A 25,904-nucleotide genomic window follows, 5' to 3' on the forward strand; every position below is an offset into this window, starting at 1 on the left:
GAGAAGAACAAGTCGGTTTTTTTTTTTTTAAACAGGTCAGTTTTACCTGGAAAATTTTATATCAGATTATGGATGATAGTAAATATACATATACAGCCTTTACTTGTATTTGCTTGTTTTTGGTGGTTGATGGTGAGGAGATTGTATTATTTTAGTGGCTTGATAACAAGATAATCCTTGTTGACAAGGACAAGTAGTTGCAAATTGGAATAGTCTTTATAAAACATTACCACTGTCTGACAGTCTGGAAATTTAAGAGAACAGGTTTTTTTAAGTTGAATCCCCCAACTTATATTTCCTTATAGGAAATACAGGACTAAAAGTAAGGGCAGTGCAACACCACTGACCACTGCCAGCTGCTTTGCATGACGTTGAGCCCAGCTCATTCATTATCCTCGTGGAGCTACTTGTACAGTTTTATTTGAACAGGCCTAGATTATTGTTTTTTAAGTCCTATCAATGGCATATTTATAAAAGTCCAGTATACGCATATAGATGTGCATTTTTTCTAAGGTGTGTGCAAAAGCAAGCATGTGTCACAAATTAGCCTGGTAGTTTTGCATGTTTCAAGTGTATATTAGGGCAGAGTTGGCAGACTTTGTTTGTAAAGGGCCAGATAGTAAATATTTTGGACTGTGCAGCTAACTGGTCACTGTTGAGCAACCCAGCTGTACTATTATACTGTGACGATAGCCACAGACAATACCCCCTTGAGTGGGCATGGCTGTGTTCCCAAAAGACCTTGTTGACATCAGGTGGTGGGCACGACCTGGCCTGTGGACTGAAGTTTGCGAACCCTTGTGTTGGAGTGTGCATAGTATTTCTTTATGTGAAATTTATATCAGTTATTTGGGGAAACCCTGAAATAAAACCCCTGATATGGACATAACTTGTCTTGTAGCAAGTGCCCAGAGGGCTTAATTATTAGGGTTTAACAGTAGTTTAAGTGTTTGCTTGCTGCTGCGAAGTCGCTTCAGTCGTGTCCGACTCTGTGCGACCCCATAGACGGCAGCCCACCAGGCTCCCCCGTCCCTGGGATTCTCCAGGCAAGAATACTGGAGTGGGTTGCCATTTCCTTCTCCAATGCATGACAGTGAAAAATGAAAGTGAAGTTGCTCAGTCATGTCCGACTCTTAGCAACCCATGGACTGCAGCCCACCAGGCTCCTCCGTCCATGGGATTTTCCAGGCAAGAGTACTGGAGTGGGGTGCCATTGCCTTCTCCGAGTGTTTGCTTAGGAACCTTCTTATACACAGAATTTTTTTTATTAAATCATACTCTAGACCAATAGAAAAATATCACCCTTTTCATTTTAAAAGAATATTATACTTATAATGAATCTGTATCAGTAGCCTGGAGGTCTAATTCATTAGGGGATTCATCATTTCATTTCTGTCAGAATTCCTCTCTTCTCTCCTAGTATACCTTTTAGTCAATCTTATTTCTTAAAGGCTTTAAGCTACTCTTAACCCTTGGGAAAAGTTAGAATATAATAGAAAAGAAGTAGAGGGGATAAAAATATAGCCTAATAATCTAGTTATTTGGTGTTTTGGAAAATTATTAGAGCTGTTGCCCTGCCTTGTATGATTTTTTAGAAGGGACACAAGTGTGACCAAGGGCTCCATCAAAAGACTGAGAGAAAACGTACCTTCAAGGAATAAACGCAGAAAACAGCCTAGCGAACAGGACATGAGCTTCTTCCTTTGGGGAACCGAGCTGTGCACCACGTTGCATTTCTGTGGGGCAGCAGCAGATATGGGTCCACAGATTTCAGTTTTGTGAATCTCTGTTCTTTATCACCAGAGTGTGATAAAAAATAATCATAGTGGCTTTTCTTTCTTATTTGGTTTTTAAATACTGAATTCACATCTCTCAGGTTTTTCTGTGGTTTTTTAAACATACGCCCTCCTCCATGTTCCTTTGACCCTTTTTATTTCAGCCACTTCAGTTCCCTGTTCACTGGGAGTATGTGAACGTTTGGGGGTTTTTGAAACTGCTTTTTAAAGGAGAGCAGGCATGTGGCGGTGGAGAGGTGGAGTGGCGCTGCCTTTGGGGTGTGATAGTGACGGGCTTCCTGTGTGTCCAGGGTCAAAATAAAGGGAGGACCGAGTGCTCTTCAATTCCCAGAGAAACATTACCCTCTGCAGTTCTGTGAGGAGATATCCTGCCTTTGTTTGGAGGCAAGAAACAAATAATAGAAAATTTGTGCCACCTTTTTAATCTGAACAACTAATGTGGCATTATCTGGAGCATGTTACTTGCACCCTTTGCTTACCAGCTGTTTGGGGCATGCCAGGAAAGGGTCCCCTTGATTTCTTTTGCTGCTTGCCTTTGATGAAAGAACCAGCCTAGAGCAGTAAACAAAACCGAGGTTCACCCTCAACTGTGCTCTCTTCTGAAGAAAAGTATCTGTGAGGGTGTGAAAGAACCGGGCCTGGAGGAGGAGGAGAAAGGACAGAATCGACTGGCACCCCAACAGAAAGTATGTGCACTGCCCTCCGTTTGCCTGGGTCTGTGCTGGGCCCCCACGTCACCTCAGTCTCCATAGTGGTAGGCCTTTGTTCCCTTGTTAATGAAGTGTAATCGAGGTCAAATAACATTTTCTTTGTAGCAAGGAGGGGAACCTGTATAAAGACATATTCCCTTTAGGGCCCAATCCTGGAAATTCAATTATCAGGCAGAACTGGTAAAACACTCAAAGCTCACATCAGTGTGCATTTCGAAGACTGTGTGAGACTGTGGTATTTGATTCCAGATTGGAGTATCCTCCTCGGAGAATGTTCACTACAGACAATCAGTAAGCGGCTCAAGGACGTGTGCCGGATGTGTGGAATCTCTGCCGCAGACTCGCCTTCCATCCTTAGTGCCTGCCTGGTTGCCATGGAGCCCCAGGGCTCCTTTGTAGTGATGCCAGGTAACTCTCTTGTCAGTTTTCTTAATTAGGTATCAGAGTACTTCAGTCCATTTATTCTGAAGTTCACACACAAATATAGACTATATCTTTATTATCTTTATGAAAAATGATTGTACTCAAGGCTCAAAAGTGGAAACCATCGGGTCTCTTCCAAGGGAGTGGTTTGTGACTTTTTTATCTGTTAACCATCACTTGGGCGAGAGCCTGAGTCCTGAGTGTGCTCGAGAGCTCTTAGAGACATGGCAAATTATTTGCCTGACCCCATCCTGTTGGGCAGGTTACATCATTTCTTTGTGCTCTGTCCTCCTTATGACATGGGGTAGTAGTTCTCACCTCAAGATGTTGGTTTTGATGATTGAATGAGATGATATGAGTAAAGAATTTAGTACAGAATCTAGCATATAGTATGCATTCAATAAATATGCATTTTAACAATTTTTAGTTGAACGGTATCATTTCTACAGAATTGCGCTGTTGGGAGAACAGTCCTTTATAAATTATTAGCAATCACAGGAGTACAGAAGGTTTTATTTTTAGAAATACTTATTTAATATTTGGTTGACTCAGTCCAATTTTATCTTAACTTTCCTAATGTGAAATCTGGCTTGGGTTATCATAGGTAAATGCTCTGAGTCTTCCTAATGTGAAATCTGGCTTGGGTTATCATAGATAAATGCTCTAAGTCAGTTTCTTGAAAATATTTAAACAAATGGGCTCAACTTTAAATGTGTATCCATCATGGCACTTGTGTCAGACTCATATCGGTCCAGCTCAGGTCCTCTTAAAATGTATTTCTGGAGTTGTTCACTGCTACACAAAAGGAATTAATATCTTTTCCCTGCCTTTTAAGATGCTGTCACAATGGGCTCTGTTTTTGGTCGAAGTACTGCACTGAACATGCAGTCATCTCAGCTTAACACCCCTCAAGATGCTTCCTGTACACACATCTTGGTGTTCCCAACGTCGTCAACCATCCAGGTGGCTCCAGCCAACTATCCCAATGAAGATGGGTTTAGCCCCAACAATGGTGAGTGGACCCAGAGCAGCTCGACTCCTTCACCAAAATGCTACAGCAAGGAGTCAGCAGACTGCGGCAGGTTCTTCTGTGTTGTAGTGAACAGCTTATAGAACATGAGGGAACTGAAGGGCTCAATATCTTTTTGGTTTTGAGGATTTCATTTATACTATTGCCAAGGCCATATAAACACTTTCCTCTCTTGGGTAATTAACTTTCTCCTGTTTTTCATTAAATGAAAGGCAAAAAGTATCTGTTTGGTTGTGTCCTATACATGGGTGTCACTCTTTCAATAAATATTTCTTAGCTGGTTTGAAATGAGTGAAGACTACTGGGCAGTAGTAAGATAGCACCTGCCATTTGCGGATCATTTGAAATCTAATTTGCTCTGAAACAACTCCTTAGTTGATGATTCTTAATAGATATTCTTGGTTTGACTATCTTAAAGCATTTGTTAAGAAATGAGTATAAACTGTAAAATGCTCAATATTATGCAGCCATTTGCAATGTTTTTTGAGGAATTTTTAGCAGCATTTGCTCCTGTTAAGTGGGGAGGGTAAAAGGATATCATCCTGCGTGTGTGTACACAGATAGATGTGTAGTATGATTGCGGTGTAATAATACAGAAGGGGAACCAGCGCAAATGTTCTTTGTGACTGGGTTTCCCATGCTGTACTTTCCAAGTGTTCTGCTCTGTGTGTGCCTTACTTCTGCGCTATTGGGGAAGACTTCATGGGGAAAACAGTGTGCTTTGATCTGCTGGTGGAAGAGGCCTTCAGTTTCACGCTAAGTTCACACCTATTAGCATGCATTAATTCAGCCTTAAGTGTTTTTAGATGCTAATTGGATGCATAGATGGGAGTCTGCTGTTTTCTTGGATGGCGTCAGTTTTAACTTTAATAATTAAATTGCTTCTTTAGCTGTTTTGCCATCAAAAGATGTGCCTTTGGAGGCTGGAATTTTATGTTCTTTATTTCTCCATTTTGTTAATACTTCACACTAGGAGATCACTGGAGAAAGGAGACAATGAAAGGCGTGTTTGCAGCACCTTGAACCCGATGGGCACACATTAAATCTAAGTGGTTAACGATACATACCTAGAACAGTCCTAGGCCAACAAACCATGTTTTGCTTTAAGTCTGGGCTGTAGATGGACTTTTTAATTTTTGTGTTTTTCTCTCTCCCCTCTAGATGACATGTTTGTTGACCTTCCGTTCCCAGATGATATGGACAATGATATTGGCATATTAATGACTGGGAATCTCCATTCCTCTCCCAACTCCTCCCCAGTCCCCTCCCCAGGCTCTCCTTCTGGAATCGGCGTGGGCTCTCACTTTCAGCACAGCCGGGTAAGCATGACTTGGGAAACTTGGCATGTTTAAACTCACCGCAGCCTTGAGGGAAGGCCTCTAGAGGTGCTGACCTCCGTTACTATATCCACCTTTCCTCCCAGTCGTCCTGATACAAGTGAAGTCAGTGTGGCTCTGTTGTTTCATTTTGAACAAAGGCAGGAACTCTAAAGAAATGTATTATCATTCCTGATGACTGTGTTTAATCAGAAGAATAGTCCATTACAGCTGTAAGTGTTTTATGCAGTTGTTTTCTGAGCAAAGTTTCCCAGTTAATTGTAATATTTTTGCCACAACAGCAGCTTTTCAGAGACTAGTTCAGTAATCCTGGTTATTCAGCACGCAGAGTAACTGTGTTATTGGAAAGAGGCCTCCCTTGTCTTGGTCTGTGTTTTGCCACCTTTTTTAGGCAGTCCGACCTCTGCAGCCGGCCTGCAGGAATGGGAAGAGCCCGCAGGTGGCTGATTTTGGAGACGTGTCCACGTTAATGCCAGAGTATTAAGCGACGAAACAGAGCTTAACAACTAGTTTCATCTTTAAATATCCTAGGGATGTTAGAGATGAACTAGAGACGCCTGAAGCATTAAAGTTCTGCCATAAAGCTAGGTGACACATGCGTTATCCTGGTATTATACTTAAAATACTAAGAGATTGAGGGGTTAGACACAGAAAACTGGCTGTCCAGCATCTAATACTGGACAAGTGAAAGCAACCCGGTTACCCTCATTTAGACACCAAGATGTTCTTAAAGGACTTAGGTTTCTGTCAGGTGGGACTTTTATTGCCAGCCCTGAGTTCTCTGAAGGACAATCAAGAGAAAAGAAGATGGAAGATTTTAGTTACAGAGCAGATAAGACCAAGGAACGGCAACTCAGTAGTCTGCCTTCATGTTACTGCCTGCCCCCTCATTTTCCCTTCTGGAGGAAGAGATTGCAAGTGTCTTGACTTCCTCCTCAAGCATTTGCCAGTTAATGACAATTTATTGGTTCACTGGAGATTGTTGTGACAGGGACCAAGAACACAACTCTTACATTGAATGGTTTTAATTTAGGATTACTGTGAATTCTAGAGGCAAATAGCACTGCAGCTAGGAATGTGTGCCCTGGAGGTTGGTAAACATCGCTCTGAGTTATAGCTCACTAGCTCTGTGTGACCTTCGACAAGTTTACTCTGCTCTTCTCAGCCTTAGTTACCTTATCTGTGAAATGGAAATACTGGCAACTATCTCCCAGTACTGGTGGTTATAATTCAGCCTGCCCGTTAACAAAGAATTAGTAACTGAAGTATACTATTAGTTTTGTGAGAAGCAGAGGTGTGCTGTCTTTTCTCTCTTGGTTGGCACCTCAAGCCATTGAATGTCACACTTCAAACAATTCCGTGCTGAAGCTGGTCAGGTGGCCTTTTCCACTCCTGAATACCTGCAGCCAGGTAACTCTGACAGGCTTTCAGCATTTCCTCCTTCTGAACCATTAAACATTCTTTGATATTCAGTTAAGACATTACAACAGGAGAAAGCATTCAAAGTTGCAGTTAGTTTTTCTTAAGCAACTCAGAGTTGCTACAACTTGGTGTAGTAGTTCAGGGTTTTTGTTTTTTTTTTCCCGTTGAAACAGAAGGCTTTTGAGAACAAATGAATTACTTCTTATTGTTTGCATAAAAGGTACATTTTCAACTCTTGAAGCTAGCTAAAAGAGTCAAAGATAAGGAAAATGTCAATTCCAAAAAGAAAAAAGAAAAAAAACGCAGCCATGAAATTAAAAGACGCTTGCTCCTTGGAAGGAAAGTTATGACCAACCTTGATAGTATATTAAAAAGCAGAGACATTACTTTGCCAACCAAGGTCCGTCTAGTCAAGACAATGGTTTTTCCTGTGGTCATGTATGGATGTGAAAGTTGGACTGTGAAGAAGGCTGATCGCCGAAGAATCAATGCTTTTGAACTGTGGTGCTGGAGAAGACTCTTGAGAGTCCCTTATACTGCAAGGAGATCCAACCAGTCCATTCTAGAGGAGATCAATCCTGGATGTTCATTGGAGGGACTGATGCTAAAGCTGACACTGCAATACTTTGGCCACCTCATGCGACGAATTGACTCACTGGAAAAGACTCTGATGCTGGGAAAGGTTGGGGGCGGGAGGAGAAGGGGACGACAGAGAATGAGATGGCTGGATGGCATCACCGACTCTGTGGACATGAGTTTGAGTGTACTCCGGGAGTTGGTGATGGATAGGGAAGCCTGGCGTGCTGTGATTCATGGGGTCGTGGAGAGTCGGACACGACTGAGCGACTGAACTGAACTGAAGGCTCTCACAAAAATCTCTTATTCCTGGGATTGCTGTAAATTGAAACAAGACTTCTTCGGGAGCAGACCTCCCACTGCTGGCAAGTCAGAGACCCTTGAGTTGTGATGACCTTGTGGACAGTGGGCATTAGGGTGCACTCGTGTGTTTTTGGGTGACTGCAGGGGGAGAGCACGTGGGTGTGGTGGCACAACACCTTCAGCTGTCAGAGCCCATGCCTTCCACTTTCAGTTTGTTATTTAATAATGCCATGGAGCAGATTTTATGTTCTGCAGAAAAGGAAGCAGAGAAAATAAGTCTGTATTTACTTGGCTGATGTTAGTTATATATGTATATCTCATCAGATATCTGTGTGTGTGGCAAAGACAATGCCTCTCCTGCTGCCCTTTCTTGGTCAGTTGATTTGTGTGTGAGGTGCTGCCAGGAAGGGGATTAGTCCCTACAGTGTGCCTGGTGAACTGATAAAAAGCTGGCTGATGGTGTCAGAGAGGACGAACTTCCAGGTATAAAAGAAGTGTCCGCAGATGTAATAATGCGTAGTTGATACCGTATTGTAGGGATTCCCCTGGTGGTCCAGTGGTTAAGAATCCGCTTGCCAACACAGGGGCACAGAGTCCATCCCTGGTCCAGGAGGACGTGCCGCGGGACAACTCAGCCCGTGCTCCACAGCCCATGCGCCGCAACAAAGACCTAGCACGGCCAGAAATAAATACCTTTAAAACACCATAGTGTATATTCGATAGTTGCTACGCGTAGATTTTGTTTTTTAAAGTTCTCATCAAAAGAAAAAACATTCAGCTCTGTACATGGTGGATGTTCACTGGACTTACTGTGATTATTTCCCACAGTCAGAACCATTGTGCTGTACACCTGAAACTAGTATGCATGTCAGTTATATCGAGTCTTTTGAAAAGATGACTTTACACAAAGCTTTCTTTGGTGATAAATGCTGATCACACTTTGGGACTTTGTCTTTCAGAGCCAGGGTGAGCGTCTTCTTTCTAGGGAAGCGCCCGAGGAGCTGAAACAGCAGCCTCTGGCCCTTGGGTATTTTGTGTCAACCGCCAAAGCCGAGAATCTCCCCCAGTGGTTTTGGTCCTCATGTCCCCAGGCTCAGAACCAGTGTCCCCTCTTCCTGAAGGTTGGTTTGGTGTCATGTTTGAAGTTTTTCTGGGGGGCGGGGGATGAATGACTTAATGCTCAAAATTTGGTGAGAATTTGTTCCCTGATTCTCTCGTGTCTATTGAAGTCTGAGGATGTTTTACTGACAGCTAGAGGCAGAGAGTAGAATTTAGGAGAGGAACCCAAAACCATGTCACAGAGGAGTGACATTTGCCCAGGGAGGAGACTTCAGGTTGCCCTGTGGTTCTGTGTAAGACTGCTGCTGTCAGGGCAGTTAGGCCTGGTGGGGGGAAGGTCAGTAATGACCGATTGTCCTCTTCCTCCCCTTCATGGGGGCCAGCATTCTTTTAGAGTAGGGCAGGAGTAAGCTAAAAACCCTATGTTTATGCATGCCCCTTCCAGTATATATCTTGGAAATTTTTACTCCAAATTAAAGTTAAAAGTAAAAGATCTCTTACTTCGGTTTGGGTGAAAGAACCTAGAAGAAATCCATAGATTGGCAAAAATACAGATGTTGAACATCATACTCTCTCGGCAAGACTGTGGCATTCCCCTTCTGATGCAGAAGTCCCACCACAAAAAAAAAAAAAAGAAGTCCCACCACAGAGGAATCCATGTGATACACACACATACACCTGGACGGTTAAAACCAAAAACAGTTTTCTTTTCCTGATGACTTGAACACAGTATTATGAAGTCAAAGAATTTATGTTAAAAATCTATAATCTTTACCTTCAGTAAGAATTATTATTTATCTTTTCCTCTCTAAAAAATACACATTTTTAAGCTCTGCTTACTGAAAAGACTTAGAGATAATAGCTTAGTAGCAATAAACACCTTCTTGACACATGTATGATTTCTCAATACCACTTATCATTCAAAAGAATGAGAGTTCTTTGAGGAATGACTGATTCCAGGACTAAAGTAAGAAATTTATGATGTCCTGAGACATCTTTTCATGCCTAAAAGCATGGACGTTACCAAAGATTATTAAGAGTCTTTTCAAAGAGCCAGTAGCCAACTTGGAGAGGTTCCCATTGCCCAGGGATGGGATCGATCATTTATTTGGTCCTTAGAATGAACAGTGGTGGCAACAGACTCCTCAAAGTCTATGGGGTTCATAGTTGTGCTGGAAAACAAAACATTTAAAATAAGTCACCTTTTGAAGGAGAATCGAGCATTTATGTGGCCTCTGCTTTAAATATTATTTCAAAATTAATAAAACTATGCTAAAACCCTTATGTTAAAGATTGATGGGGACTTCATAGTAGATAGAACATGCTGGTACCTGCTGAACCCAGGGCTCTGTCATAGTGCTTCAAGTGGGATAGCACGTGCCTTTGGACGTGACGCTGGAAGGGCAGCACGCCAGTGATGGAGCATGGAGGTCAGGAGAGAGGACCACAGTGACGCCGTCAGCCACACCCAGACTGCAGGCCTCTGCAGATTAAAACCTGTAGAGGGACACTATTTAATTATTTGTAGGGCATTTGCCTAGTGGGCTGCCGTCTGTGGGGTCGCACAGAGTCGGACACAACTGAAGTGACTTAGCAGCAGCAGCAGGGCATTTGCAAAACTAGCTTTTTCTCGCTGTCTATTCTAGGATATGGAGTTATTTGGAATCACTTTGTGGTTACTGAGCAGCTTAAATTCAGGGACTTATAGAAGCCCTGACTCCTAAGGACTTTAGACAGTATCTGCTGCTGGCAGACGTGGGCTTCCTTCCCAAGTTGACTAGGCCCGAACGGTAACATTCTCTGTTCTTTTACCAGGCTTCGCTGCATCACCACATTTCTGTAGCACAGACGGACGAACTTCTCCCCACCAGGAATTCTCAGCGGGTTCCACATCCTCTTGACTCCAAAACCACGTCTGATGTTTTAAGGTAGATTCAGACCTAGACAACATAGCAGTACAGCTTGTAATTATGTGTTTTAATGAAAAATACCTTGGAAAAATAAGAGTAAAATGTGGTGTTTGTGGAAGAGTGCAGTGGAGCACTGTCGGATTAGCCAGTGAGAAGCCACATCCCACGTGCCTTGGACAGACGGACAGGGCAGCAGACGTCGTCAACCGCTGCTGTGTGTGAGCAGCACTGCTGTCCGTTCCTCTTCCCAGGAGGCAGTCATGGTGGTGAAAACAGATCAGGATTAGGCACGGATAGGTAGAAAACCACGTTTGGAGCTTAAAGCACTTGACTTTGAACACATTTTCTACCCTCCCTGACATAGATTATATAAATAAAACAAATTCCATGGTTGGGAAATATCTCTCAGAATTCTCTTGCACTTTAGCAAGCTACAAACATGCTTCATGTACCCTGAGAAAATATGCAAGCTTTTTCTAATGTTTTCTAACTCTTAAATGATTTGAAAACTATAATTAAAGGAAGAACCTAATCTACATGATTTTGGCTTCCAGAGCCTGTAGAGCAATACCATCCAATAGAAGTGAGTCACATAATTATCATCTTAATATGGCTACTAGAAAAATTTTGAAATTTTAATAATATATAAAAATATATGATAATGATACCATATAAATAGTATCATTTGAACGGTAATCAATGTAAAAATAGTCATGAGCTATTTTCTGTGCTTTTTGAAACTCAGTCCCTGAAATCCCTGTGCCTGTTCTCTGCATCTGGCGTATCCGAGTGGATGAGGGGCAGTGGCCGCATATTGGACAGTGCAGGTCTAGAGGGAAGGGGAGACAGGACAGGAGCTCCGGGCAACCGCCTGGGACCACTTACAGAATGAGGTCACGCCTCCTTCCTGCCGACGTCTGCCTCGAGACCTTTCGGACCAGCCCCCTTTTGTTGCGCCGGGCGCCCTAACCTGTGTGTGTGCTCTCTGGCAGGTTTGTTTTGGAGCAGTACAACGCTCTGTCGTGGCTCACATGCAACCCGGCCACCCAGGACCGCACCTCCTGCCTTCCCGTCCACTTCGTGGTGCTCACTCAGCTGTACAATGCCATCATGAATATACTCTAATTGGAAAGCACTTGTTCTCTCCGGCTCAGTTCCCTCTCCCTGCAGCCTCAGTCCAAGGAACCTGTGACACTCTGCAAATACCCCACTCCTCCTTTGGAGACCACTCTGCACAGTCCCGCACTGTGATTCCTTCTCAGCAGGCACATGTCATTTCTGCAGTGTTCAGAACCAGAGTGACTCACTGACACTTCTCTCATGGACCTGGAAACTTCCACGAGCAGTGACTCAGCCAGTGTTAAAGTGTGTGCGGCCCCAAACCACTGGGCCACAGGAAGTTTTTCTGTTGGTTTTTAAGAGGGAAATAGAAGAGACGGTGTCCTTTTGCACAAGAGTCTGTGTTTTCAGTCTCTGTTTAACATGGGCAGTGTAGCCCTCTGATGAAACCCTCCAGTTCCTGGTGTACGGCCTGTGGGTTACCTGAACTCCATAATCTGGGACTTTTGAAAAATAAGAACCAGCTCAAGTACATGATTGCATCATAGGGTTTCTATCTCCCTAGTGCTCCCATCTAGACTGGTGTGAGTGCTTTGGTTGACTTTATACCTGTGTGTAGATACAAGAGGTCTGGAGACATCTTCATTTTATTTATTTTTAGGTTGTTCTGTCATGTGACTTTCTTTTATTTTTATTTTTTTAATTCGCGAGGACCAGGTACAGTAGCTAAAACCCAACTCAGATCCACCATAGGATTCTTTGACTACATACCTCTGTCCTAGAAGCCGGAAAAGGAGTGAATACAAATTGGGGAGGATCATGCCTATAAAGTAATAATATATTCAAAACCACCCAGCAGTAGGTTTTGTTGAGAACAAACTGGGTAAACACTCTGCCATGTTCCTTACTAAAAGTGGCCAGCGTTTCATGAAGGACATTTTTATATAGAAGGCAGTCAAGCTCCACCCAGAGCCATGGAGGCAAGTACCTTCATTAGTTTTATATAGTCACAGTGGAAATATATTTTCTAGTGAATTCTTACTGAAAGCCAGGTCTCTCCTCTCATTAGATCAAAAGGGACTCATGTACATATCACAATCAAAAGTGTTTGTTCATAACATCAGTTATAAATATGGTGAATTTTTTCTGGACCATAGGAATATTATTTCAAAGAAATATTACAACTTAACCATTAAATTAGTACTTGAAGTTGAGCCTTTGTGGTGGAACTTTTTAAAAACAAACAAACAAACAAACATGCCTTTTTAAAGCATTAAGGCTAACTGAAGTATTTTAAGACTCCTCATTCCAGGCCCGATTGGGTTGTCTTGACTCCGTCTCTACCCCCTACCTTGCTGTGCGTTTCTGTCCGAGGGCAGTGGGTGTGGGCTTGCCTCCCGTGAGCCACTCTGGTCAGGCTGTAGAGTTCTAGTCATCTGTAGAGAGAATCATGCAGATTTTAAAAGTTCTTCCAAGAAACTTCCATATTCTGGTTATTAACAAAAAAAAAGAAAAATGTAATAACTGATGATTTTGTAAAAGTATTTTTCTTGAAATAATCTAACGTTTAAAACATTGAAAAAAATTGTGTGGTGGGAATGTGAAAGCAGAGAAATCACTTGTAAATGGATAATTTTGTTCTCTGTACCACCAATTGAGGGGGCGGGGTTGACTTTCGCAATGTATAGGTTAAAAAATCTGATATATCAAACCATTTGTATCTAATGTGTACAGTGTAAAATTGACTTTAAAAATATTGCAGTGCTATTTTTTCTTAATCAGAAAGGAAAAATTCTCAAGGCCTTTTGAAGAGCATAAGATGATGAAGATTGTAAACTTGTATAAAATTATCTTGGTGAGAAGACAAATTGTAAAGTAGATATTTGTAATCTTTTACCACTTTGGGGTTGCTTTTTTTCCCAGAATTCATCAGAACTTTGAATTTTTTTTTTTTTTAATGGGCTGTTTTTAATGCAGGGGCTTTTCTTCCCTAGAAACCCAATTCTCAGCAAAAAAAGAAAAAAACACAAAAAACTAAAAAACCCCTACAAAAACTTAAAAAAAAAAAAAAAGGCAGCAAAGGGTAGTTTTCATCTGGTGTCTTTTATTTAAGTTTTTTAAGTTAAGAAAAAGCTGGTGACATATTTATACGTTTTTGTGCAAAAATAAATGAATGGCAATAGATTTTAAAAAAATCTTATTATGTACTTCTGTGTGAAAAAGTCTGTATAATATTTCCCTTAAATATGCATTATTTTACTTGTGAGTTTTTTACTGAATTAATCTGAAATGTACAAGCCCTGGATTTGCTACAGAGTGAGAACTTATTTTATTTTTTTTTTATTTTTAATTTTGGAAATTCTGCAGAAATCAGAACTCTTACCTTGGTTTGAACTAAAGAGGGGACGTGGGAGGGGAGAGGGATGGGTTTGTCCAGCATGCTTGTATGTATATTTCAGAACCTTTTTTAAATGTAAAAGCTGTACATTTCTGGGAAGTTCTGAATTTCTTTTGTTTCCTTTTTTCCTTCAAGCATTTTGCAGTGAGCTTCTTTTATATATAGCAAACAATTTGAAAGAATACAAAACTATGTGAAGTTCATTTAAAAAACTACAGTATAGCGCTGGTACAGTACACTAAAGGACTTTGATAAACAGAAACAATACTAAAAGCCTCCATTTTCAATGTCGTTCATATATACCTTGCGAATGAGAGCTATATACTTTTACACACTTTTTTAGAGGAATAAATTATTGAATTACTGAAACATTGAGTGGCTTTTTTTCCCCCTTCCATCTGCTTTTACAATAAAAATGATTACACCTATTCAAAAGGTGTTATGTCCTATGGATTGAACAGTCCTTGACCAGGAGCCAGGCTCTACCTTCCAGAGTAAAGTTTTACTCCCCTGATCACTACATCTATTAGCTGTTACAGTTTTCACATGCTCCAAGATACAGGTGCATATATGGATCAAGTTTTAGAATGAACACACACAGCATTGGACTTGGAGGTCTGGTGTTTTTCCTTAACTGTTTTGAGTAGATCGCATCTAACAGTGATCTACTGTCTTCCAGCTCTTAAGACTGCGGTCAGTCTTAGACTGCAAGTCTGTTTTCTGCTCCTCTCTCTTCATGGGCTTAGCCAGTTTCCTTTTGTTGTTCCTTAGAAACAACGGTTGCAACTCCACTGTTTTCCCAGCTCACAGGCTGATGACAGTTGGGTGCCACCCAGCACACACACGAATAAGACACTCTGACTGCACGGCCCACTACCTTGTGCTCTTCTCCATGGTCCTTTCCACAGGAGAAGCCACCACAGGGGCAGAGGCTTTCGCTAAGATAGTTAACACCAAGACTTGCAGAGCCTACTGTCAAAATCCGAGTAAGTTGAAAGACCTTGTCTTAAATCTTCCTCCAGTTCACTGGCAATATACATTGTTCTAACTCTGAACCTACAGGTAAAACTGTTGACACTATTCAGCCTCAGTTATTTCCTCTGCAGTTGAGTGAGGGCAGTTCCATGCCAGCTGAAAAGCTGTGTCCATGTTACTATAGTTGTACTATTGAAGAAGGCTGAGAAAAGTGAGACCACTTCAGTTAACAGAGAATGTTGATCTCTGTCTTGTCCAGTTACCACCACTTTATACCTAGTTCCCCGCCCTCTTGGAAACGCCCCTGGCCGAAAAGCATTAAACAACTGGACACTTCCTAGATCCTATGAATTTGGGTCAGCCCAACTGTTCCTGTGTCCCTGTAAAAATCAGTATTTTTCCAACCAATTCATTTTCCTGGGTTCTGTGCTCATAATCCGATGGCACTTAATCCAACAACCAATGAATGTTGGCTTTATTTATACTAGGAACTTTGTTTTCATAACATTATTAGCCATACCAACATCAACAGTAGCGAAATCTCTGAGATAGAAAAAGCTATCAAATTCATTCATTTTGCAGATTCCATGTAGGTAAATCTGACCTGCCACTCCAACCATCGGCCTCCAGGCATTTGCTCTGCTCAGATTCTGCTTAAACCAGTTCATTCCCCCAAACCATGACATCCAATAGTTTTATGTCCTGGCCCCTGTTCTGGGGCCAGGAATTTGTTCCCAACTGGTATCGACAAGCTCATGAAAAGTCTTTATTAAAAAAGTGCAGTTTGTCAATAGTTCTTAAAGACAGAATTGTCGTAAGACTTGGTGTCTGAGTGTGAGATACATACTGGAAACAGACTTTGTTCCTTGTCATCTACACAACACCAGCCATTCTATAAAGATTTCTTTCCCTTCTGAATTTACCACTTGCTACAGTCCTAACAAGATGCAGTTTTTGTGTATTACACTGTCTTGATGTTAAATGATTAGTTTGTTTATATCCCCTTGACAAAAAGGTCACTCTACCAGGAATTAGTTCATGTCATTAATACCTAATGAGACACCATTAGAAAATTCTGTTATGCCGGTTAATTAAGGGTTGCAACAATTGCCCTGGGCATCTTATTCTGCTTGGAACCAGATTTACCAAGTCCCACCACTTCACTTGAAATTGCTCAGGTCAACTTTAAAAAATATTTTTTGAGGGGGCACTTAACTGCTTCTAGTTAGAACAAAGTAATGAAGCAGGTAAGAAAGAAAAGTTGAGGAAGAAAGCTTGGACAAGACTGAAGTATTGATTTTTCTCTGTAAAGGTTATTTTCCTCAGTGAACATTGTTACCAGGGAAGATGCAGACAGACACTGGGTCAGTCTCACTTTTTTCTCTTTAAGGCAAGCAGGGAGGTGTAGAATGTTTTAAGTAATCTAGAAAGCGTTCGTCCGGGCTGCAACTTGGTGCTCTGTTCAGACTGGAGTCTAAGCAGGTGTGTCGCGGTGTGTTTAAAATCACCCACACCTCAGAACAGGCAGACACGTTGAAATTAACAGCCCCTTTCAGCATCTCTGGCCAGTTCTCCCTATTTTATGCCTTTGTCTCCTTGCTTGCAAATTAAACAGGTTTCAATTTACCTGTTTCATAAAACCACGTGATATTCAGGAGAACTGGCCCTGCCAGAGCTAAGGTGAGAGGGCTGACTTTGAAATGTTTGCTGTGGGAGGGTCATCCATTTAACATGTAAGATGGCCATTGTCTTAATTTGAGCTCGAACACTTTTCAGAAAGCATTTACAAATTAGCTTCTCTTATTTAAATCTTATTTTGTTCACTTAGAGGTTAGATGGAGCTCTTACTAATTTATATGTTATTTAATATATAAAATTATTTACTATCTGCCTCCTTTAAGTGTGTGATTTTTAATTGTAGAAGAGAATGTTTATGTAGTTCTATGTACACATGCCAGTTGTTTGTGGGTTTTTTTTTCCTGTTTACCTCTCATCACTACAAAGCTTAGGAATTTATCTATCAGGTCTAGGGATCAAGGTCATTTTTTGTCTCATGGGATGAACTAATGACTTTTCAGTCATTTCTGAGAATAGGAGGGTTTACTTGAAAAAAACGACCTTAGATTGGGCTGACTTTATACTAATGCTGTTAGTAGACACAGGAAACGTTTGTTGAGAGAGTTGAATACACATCAAAACTGAAATTTACCAGCAGATTCACCACCTGCTGCTGCTTTTTGGAAAAGCGGAAAATATATATTTTATATACTAGAAAATAGAAGAATTCCTTTTATTTTTCTGTTGTTGATTTAGGTTTTCTATTTCTTATGCCAATTTTGGAAATTTGAATTTTTACAGGGAAAAAATTGAGTTTTCCAACATACTACTATGCAATTGTGCACAGTATTCCCTTAACTTTGAATCTTGTTGTTTTTGTTAATGTATGGTCCTTCTCATTTCTGTTTATGCATTTTTTTTCTTTTTCCTTTCTTGATGGATTATTCTAGCAGTTGCTGTTTTTTAGTTTTGATTTTTTCCAAAGAAACAGCTCATGGATTTAACAATTCTGCTGTTATTTATCCTGGCTTTTAATCTTGTTCCTTTTCCTAGTTTCCTTGAGGGTTTTGTTTTATTTTCCTTGAATCTTAATTGCCTGCTTAGTTCATTTATTTTCCATTTTGATGATACAGGCATTTATAGCCTAGGGGCTTCTGGATGTGTGTGGGCCTCCTTGAGTTATAAGCAAAATTCTTTGTGTTTGCATTTTTTCTAGGGCGGGGATCTATTGTATCAGATTCTCAGCGGTATCTGATCCTTAAAGGGATAAAAATGACTGCTCTGGGACTGTGTTAAAGCTGACTGCATCCTACAGGTTTTGATGTTTAACGTTTTCATTTTTATTTTTAGACTCGGTGTTTTATTTCTTTTTTGATCTGCTTTTTTTTAAATAAAGGAAAGTTCTCTTTGGATTTCAAGTCTCTTGGACTGTAATTTTCTCTTACTACGCATAACCTAATAATGATTGGGTTTTGCAAACAGTCTCCAAAACCTTCAAAACAAGGTGCGTCCTATTTAGTTCTGTCCCTCAGAGCCCCTGGAGAAGGGAATGGCTACCCACGCCAGTATTCTTGCCTAAAGAATTACATGGACAAAGAACAGATTTTTAGACTCAGTGGAAGGAGGAGAGGGTGAGATGATTTGAGAGAATAGCAATGAAACATACACATTACTGGGTTTCCTTGTTGGCTCAGATGGTAAGGACTCTGCCTGCAATCTGGGAGACCCAGGTTTGATCCCTGGGTTGGGAAGATCCCCTGGAGAAGGGAATGGCAACCCACTCCAGTGTTCTTGCCTGGAGAATCCCATGGACAGAGGAGCCTGGTGGGCTACAGTCCATGGAGTCGCAAGGAGTCGGACACAACTGAGTGACTAACACACACACATATACATACTATATGTAAAACAGATAACCAGTTGGAGTTTAATGTATGACGCAGGGCACCCAAAGCCGGTGCTCTGTGACAACCTGGAGGGCTAGGGTGGGAGGAAGTTCAGGATGGAGGGGCCATGTGTGTACCTATGGCTGATACATACTGATGTACAGCAGAAATCATCACAACATTGTAAAGTAATTATCCTCCAATTAAAATAATTTTAAAAAGGAAGAATTCCATGGACAGAGAAGCCTGGCAGGCTACAATCTATGGGATCACAAAGAGTTGGACAAGACTGAGTAACACAACAGAAATATAACGTGAGCCACATAAATGTAGTTTTATAATTTCTAGTAGCCACATTTAAAAAGTGAAGACAACAGGGGATATTACTTTGATATATTTTTCTCTAACCCCATATAGATAAATTTTTATATTTCAGTGTGAAATAAAAGTTATCAGATATTTAGCATTCTTATTTTTGCAGTTAAGTCTTCAAAATTCAATATTTATTTTGTTTACAGTGTATCTAATTTGCTAAATTTTCAGTGGTTAAAGCAAAATACAATTGTATCAAAACAGGCTGAATTTAACAAAAAAAAAACTGTATGCTGCTTCAGGTTTTAAATTTTAATGAAAATTAAATAAAATTTAAAAATTAGCCCCCTTAGCCATGTTCACACTTCCAAGCCACATACTCACTCTCCCACTGGACAGTACAGTGCTAGAATGTAAGATTTGAGCTGGATTAATTCTGTCTCAAGTATCAATATATTTTCTAATCTTCTGTCTGGACCTCAACTGAGGTCCGGATAATAGGAGTTAAATTTCCCACTGCAGTTTGGCTGTCCTTTTTTTCCTTTGCCCTACATTATTGCTGCATAAAGGTTTATGATGTATGTTATATCATTTACCTTTGTATTAATTCTGCAGAGATTTTTTGCTTAAATTACCCTTTGATATGAATGTCACCAAGCCCATCTCCTCTAGTTGGAATTCTGGTTGAATCTTTGACCGATCATTTATTTCCAGCCTTTGTCATCCTGTGTTACTTGTTCTTCATACAAGTCATTGCGTCCCTGCTTCATAGGATTATAATCTCCTTCAACAGCGTAATTTCTACCATTGGCATTTCCTGTTCTGTGCTACCCTTTGACCTGTCAACCAGTTCTTATAAATGCACGTATGCTCTGTTTGCTTCCTTTCTCTTTTCAGTTTAACCTTTTTGTGTATGAACTCTATTTGTTTTTATCTTTCAAAACATTTTGAAGAGAAACCTTAGTTTTCAATTAGTGACTGCCTTACAACAATCCACAAACATTCACAATGCACACATCTACATGTACCCATCTAAAAAAAAAATCCTTAACCACGAGTCCTAACTCCACCTCCATCCTGTTCTCTCCAGACTCACTCAGCTGTACTCATCTCCCAGGCCCTGTGGAGATCTGTGAATCAGGGCAGAATGTTTGTCCGTCTTTGCCCTCCGTCCCCTTGGATGCTGCCTGCAGGTTTGAGCAGCTCCCTTAGTTATATGCTTCTCTCCCTGACAGAGGCAGAAGCCACTTCACACCAGAACACTGTACCATCAGGTCCCCTCCGGCCCCGCCACACAGAGTCATACACAGAATGTAACCATCTGCAGAAAGTTGAGTATTCTGTCAGCAGATATTCTGTACCTCTCAGGTGCCAGGCCCTGTGCTAGGGGGTGAAGAGATAACCCTGCCCTCCCATATCCTAAGGACTGAGGAGGCCAGCATCTGTGACACACAGTGGACCAACCTCTAAAAGAGCCCCACAGAGAAATGCACTCCCCAAACCAGCCTAGGCAATGGGCAAACCCATTCCTGTCTCCAATTTGGAATCTTCTTTAAACAAAGGATATGTAATTTACAATGCTCAGTTTCTGGTGTATAGCAGAGCGATTCAGTTACATATTATGTCCATGGAATTTTCCAGGCAAGAATACTGGAGCTGGTTGCCATTTCCTCCTCTAAGGGATCTTCCTGACCCAGCCATTGAACCCGCGTCTCTTGTGTCTCCAGCATTGGCAGGCGGATTCTTTACCACTAGCGCCACCTGGGAAGCTCCATATACGCGTATACATACATATGTGTGTGTGTATGTATATATGTTCTTTCCATTATGGTTTATTACTGGATATTGAACATAGTTCCCTGTTCCATACAGTAAGTGCTTATTGTTTATTTTATATCTTGTAGTGTATATATGCTAATCCCAAACCCCTAATTTTTCTCTCTTCTGTCCACTTTCCCTTTTGACAACCAGAGTTTGTTTTCTAAGTCTGTGAGTCTGTTTTGTAAATGGTTCACTTGTATCATATTTTAGATTTCACATATAAGTGATTAAGTGATATCACATGATATTTGTCTTTCTCTGACTTTGCTTACTATGATAATCTCTAGGTCCATCCATGTTGCTGCAAATAACATTATTTTATTCTTTTTAATAGCTGATTAATACTTAATTGTGTTGATGGATATTTAGGTTTCTTCCAAAATGGTTGTCTGAGGAGGACTTAGAACCAGTTGAGAAAAGAAGAGAAGTGAAAGGCAAAGGAGAAAAGGAAAAACACACCCATATGAATGCACAGTTCCAAAGAATAGCAAGGAGAGACAAGAAAGCCTTCTTAGTGAACAATGCAAAAACAATAGAGGAAAACAATCGAATGACAAAGATTACAGATCTCTCCAAGAAAATTGGAGACACCAAGGGAACATTTCATGCAAGGATGGGCACAATAAAGGACAGAAATGGTATGGACCTAACAGAAGCAGAAGATACTAAGAAGAGGTGGCAAGAATACACAGAAAAATTGTACAGAAAAAGGTCTTAATGACTTAGGTAACCACAGTGGTGCAGCCACTCACCTAGAGCCGGACATCCTGGAATGCAAAGTGAAGTGGGCCTTAGGAAGCATTGCTACGAACAAAGCTAGTGGAGGTGATGGAATTCCAGCTGGGCTTTTTAAAATCCCAAAAGATAATGTTGTTAAAATGCTGCACTCAATATGCCAGCAAATTTGGAAAACTCCCAGCAGTGGCCAGAGGACTGGAAAAGTCAGTTTCCATTCCAATCCCAAAGAAAGGCAATGCCAAAGAATGTTCATACTGCCACACAATTGCACTCATTTCAAAACATGCCAGTAAGGTAGTGCTCAAAATCCTTCAAGCTAGGCTTCAACAGTATGTGAACAAAGAAATTATAGATGTACAAGCTGAATTTAGAAAAGGCAGAAGAATCAGAGATCAAATTGCCAACATATCTTGGATCATAGGAAAAAGCAAGGGAACTCCAGAAAAACATCTACTTTTGTTTCACTGACTAGGCTAAAAGCCTTTGACTGTGTGGATCACAACAAACTGGAAAATTTTTAAAGAGATGAGAATACCAAACCACCTGACCTGCCTCCTGAGAAATCTGTATGCAGGTCAAGAAACAACAATTAAAACTGGGCATGGAACAACAGACTGGTTCCAAATTGGGAAAAGAGTATGTCAAGGCTGTATATTGTCACCCTCTTATTAATTTATACGCAGGGTACATCATGTGGAATGCTGGGATAGATGAAGCTCAAGCTGGAATCAAGATTGCTGGGGAAAATGTCAGTAACCTCAGATAGGCAAATGACACCAACCTTATGGGCAGAAAGTGAAGAAGAACTAAAGAGTCTGTTGATGAAGGTGAAAGAAGAGAATGAAAAAGCTGGCTTAAAACTCAACATTCAAAAAACTAAGATCGTGGCATCTGGTCCCATCACTTCATGGAAAATAGATGGGGAAAAAATGGAAACAGTGAGAGACTTTATTTTTCTGGGCTCCGAAATCACTGCAGACGATGATTGCGCCATGAAATTAAAAGACACCTGCTCCTTAGAATAAAAGTTATGACAAACTACACAGTGTATTCAAAAGCAGAGACTTCACTTTGCCAACAAAGGTCCATCTGGTCAAAGTTATGGTTTTTCCAGTAGTCATGTGCAGATGTGAGAGTTGGACCATAAAGAAGGCTGAGCACTGAAGAACTGATGCTTTCAAACTGTGCTGCTGGAGAAAACTCTTGAGAGTCCCTTGGACTGCAAGGAGATCAAACCAGTCAACCTGAAAGAAAATCAACCCTGACTATTCATTGGAAGGACTGATGCTGAAGCTCCAATACTCTGGCCACCTGATGTGAAGAGCTGACTCACTGGAAAAGACCCTGATGCTGGGAAAGACTGAGAGCAGGAGGAGAAGGGGGTGACAGAGGATGAGACAGCTGGATGGCATCATCAACACAATGGACATGAGTTTGAACAAGCTCCAGGAGACAGTGAAGGTCAGAAAAGCCTGGCGTGCCGCAGTCCATGGGGTTCTAAAGCGCCGGCCATGACTGCCTGAACAGCGCGTCTTGGCTAATGTAGCTAGTGCTGCTATGAACATGCTGTGCTGAGTCACGCAGTCATGCCCGACTCTGCAGTCCCATGAGCTGTAGCCCACCAGGCTCCGTCTGCCCACGGGGATTCTACCCAGGCAAGAATACGGGAGCTGCCATGCCCTCCTCAGGGGGATCGTCCCAACCCAGGGATCGAACCCAGGTCTGTGCATTGCAGGCAGATTCTTTATTGTCTGAGCTACCAGGGAAGCCCATGAACATGGGGGTACATGTATATTTTCAAACTACAGTTTTCTCTAGATATATACCCAGGACTGGGATTGCAAGATAATATGATAGTTCTATTTTTAGTTTTTAAAGGAACTTCCATACTGTTTTCCCTAGTGGCTGCACCCATTTACACTCCTACCAACAGTAGGAGGGGTTCTCATTCCTCCACATCCTCCCCCACATTTGTCATTTGTAGACTTTTTAATAATGGCCAAGGTGATCAGTTGAGTCACTCAGTCGTGTCCGATTCTGCAACCCTATAGACTGCGGCATGCCAGGCTTCCCTGTCCATTACCAGCTCCTAGAACTTGCTCAAACTCATGTCCATTGAGTTGGTGATGTAATACCTGACTGCAGTTTTGATTTGCATTTCTCTCATAATTAGTGATGTTGAGCATCTTTTCATGTGCTGTTGGCCATCTGTATATCTTCTTTGGAGAAATATCTATTCAGGTCTTCTGCCATTTTTGGGGGCGGGGGAAGAAGGAAATGCAATCCACTCCAGTAGTCTTGCCTGGAAAATCCCATGGACAGAGGAGCCTGGTAGGCTACAGTCCACGGGGTCGTGAAGAGTCAGACACTGAGCAACTTCACTTTCACGCATTGGAGAAGGAAATGGCAACCCAGTGCCGGGAGCCAGCGAGGGAAATCCTACCCGTGGCAAAGGTCAACTGGGGAAGAGGCCTGACGGGCAAAGGCTAATCAGGACTCGAGGAACCCCCTGGACTTACCTGAGCATCTACCGCAAAGAAAACCGGAGTCTGACTGCTTTACTATCTTACGCCTCTTACCAAGTCCTCTAATACTTACGGGGGCTTCCCCCCAACCACCTTTCTCTGAAAACATTAATTCAGAGCTGTAGTTTAAAAGTTCTCCTCGGCTTAATAGGAGTGTTCCAATCCCAGCCCCTCTGATAGCTTTCTAACTTGCATGACAAGTTTGTCCGGGCTCTTACAACTATGAGTGTGACTGTTTATAGCCTCCCAGCCATGCAAGGACAGAAAGCCTAATATTCTAAAATACAGGAATCTGTTGAAGAAGTTAAAATCATTAGAGTAGTACTAAAAAAGAGTTCATTGTTGAATCAATGCTTGCTGCAAAGTTTCCTCTATCTATTGTATCCTTGGAAATATATTAATCACATATAGAAAATATAAGTAGTAGCCTTTGATTTAACCACATCAGATCTTAAGTTAATAAATTCCTTTCTTGTAGCTCACTACACCGGTGCCTTATAGGAATGTAACTTTGTTATGTGTCTAGCACCTGACTCTAGGAAAGTCACCTTAAAAGAATATAAGCCTTTTACTAGCTAACTAACCTATTGTTAGGAGAGAGGGCCATAAACTGTTAGCAGGCCCCCTGGCCAGAAGATGATGTACTTGCTAACTAACCTATTGTTAGGAGAGAGGGCCATAAACTGTTAGCAGGCCCCCTGGCCAGAAGATGATGTAAACCACCTAAAACTTTTATCACGAGACACACAAAAATAAGCCCTGATCCTGATAAGGATCAAGACTGCTGACCCCACGTGATTTTGGCGTGACTCTATACCTCCCTTTCTCTGTTTCTTATGTGCACAACTTAGGGTATAAAAGCAGCACTGGAAAATAAAGTTTTGGGCTTTGCTCACTGAAGCTTGGTCTCCCCGTGTTGTTCTTTCTCTTTTTCCGTCCTTTTCTCTATTCTCCTTTTTCTGGTTGAGATCCTTGGAGCGCTGGGCCCTCTGAGTTTACTTATCTGCCTGGGCTTCTAAGACCCACTCGAGGGGGTGCCCTGGTGGGGTGCCTCCAGTGATTCGAGAGGGCGCCTGTGGCCTATGTAAACAGAGCAAACCCCGTGCTGGGGTTTTATTGGTTTCCAGCGTAAACCAAGGAATCATCAGCCCCTGTCTCTCTTCCTCTCTCTCTCGCTGACGCCGACGCCGTTCATCCCGAGGATACCCTGGGCCATATCGAGGCTGGTCCCCGATAACCCAGTCCAGTATTCTTGCCTGGAGAATCCCAGAGACAGGGGAGCCTGGTGGGGTGCTGTTTATGGGCTCACACAGAGTCGGACACAACTGAAGCGACTTAGCAGCAGCAGCCTTCTTTTTTGATTGAATCCTTTGGGTTTTTGTTACTGAGTTACATCAGCTGTACGTATCTTTTGGAAGTTAAGCTTTTGTCAGTTGCATCATTTGCAAATATCTTCTCCCTTTCCGTCATCTGTCTTTTCATTTTGTGTATGGTTTCCTTTGCTGTGCAAAAGCCTAGAAGTTTAAATAGATCCCATTTATTTTTGCTTTTATTTCTATTGCCTTAAGACACTAACCTAGGAAAACAGTGGTGTGATTTATGGTGCCGGTCAGAGAATTTTTGCCTATGTTCTCTGTTTTTTGGTGTCATGGTGTCAGGAGTTTTATGGTGTCATGTCTTATATTTATGTCTTTAGGCCCATTTGAGTTTATTTTTGTGTATGGTGCGAGGGTGGGTTCTAACTTCATTCACGTATATGCAGCTATCCAGCTTTGTGAAAGATACTTTTTGCCGTATCAGAGAAATCCAGGGAGGGACCTCCATTATGGGCTGGCAAGTCTCCAAAGAACTCACAGAAGCATCCCTTGACAGTGAGATTCAAATGCCTGAAAAGAGTGTGTTTTGTAACTGGGTTTTTGTTTTTTTGTTTGGCCATGCCATGAGGCGAGCGGGATCTCAATTCCCTGACCAGGGATCAAACCTGCATCCCCTATATTGACAGCGTGGAGTTGTAACCACTGGACTGCCAGGGAAGTCCCTATGTTTTGTAACATAAAGGGACCAGAACAT

The 25,904-nt window shown here is 41.6% G+C and overlaps 1 protein-coding gene across 2 annotated transcripts in view; it reads left to right on the forward strand.

Moving 5' to 3' along the window:
• The window catches only part of MED13L (mediator complex subunit 13L), a 289,899-nt gene extending 271,932 nt beyond the window's left edge, over positions 1-17,967 (forward strand). For both annotated transcript variants that reach the window (XM_055405794.2, XM_055405795.2), the window contains exons 26-31: positions 2,756-2,914; positions 3,765-3,941; positions 5,121-5,278; positions 8,557-8,718; positions 10,472-10,584; positions 11,559-17,967. In XM_055405794.2, coding sequence (XP_055261769.1) covers positions 2,756-2,914; positions 3,765-3,941; positions 5,121-5,278; positions 8,557-8,718; positions 10,472-10,584; positions 11,559-11,691 — 902 coding nt within the window. In that variant the 3' untranslated portion in view covers positions 11,692-17,967. The remainder of the gene's footprint in view (positions 1-2,755; positions 2,915-3,764; positions 3,942-5,120; positions 5,279-8,556; positions 8,719-10,471; positions 10,585-11,558) is intronic.
• The last annotated feature ends 7,937 nt before the right edge of the window (positions 17,968-25,904 follow it).

This window comes from Moschus berezovskii, chromosome 19 (assembly GCF_049115385.1).
Source record: "Moschus berezovskii isolate FMDL1 chromosome 19, NW_MosBer_1.0, whole genome shotgun sequence".
NCBI classification, from domain to species: Eukaryota; Metazoa; Chordata; class Mammalia; order Artiodactyla; family Moschidae; genus Moschus; species Moschus berezovskii.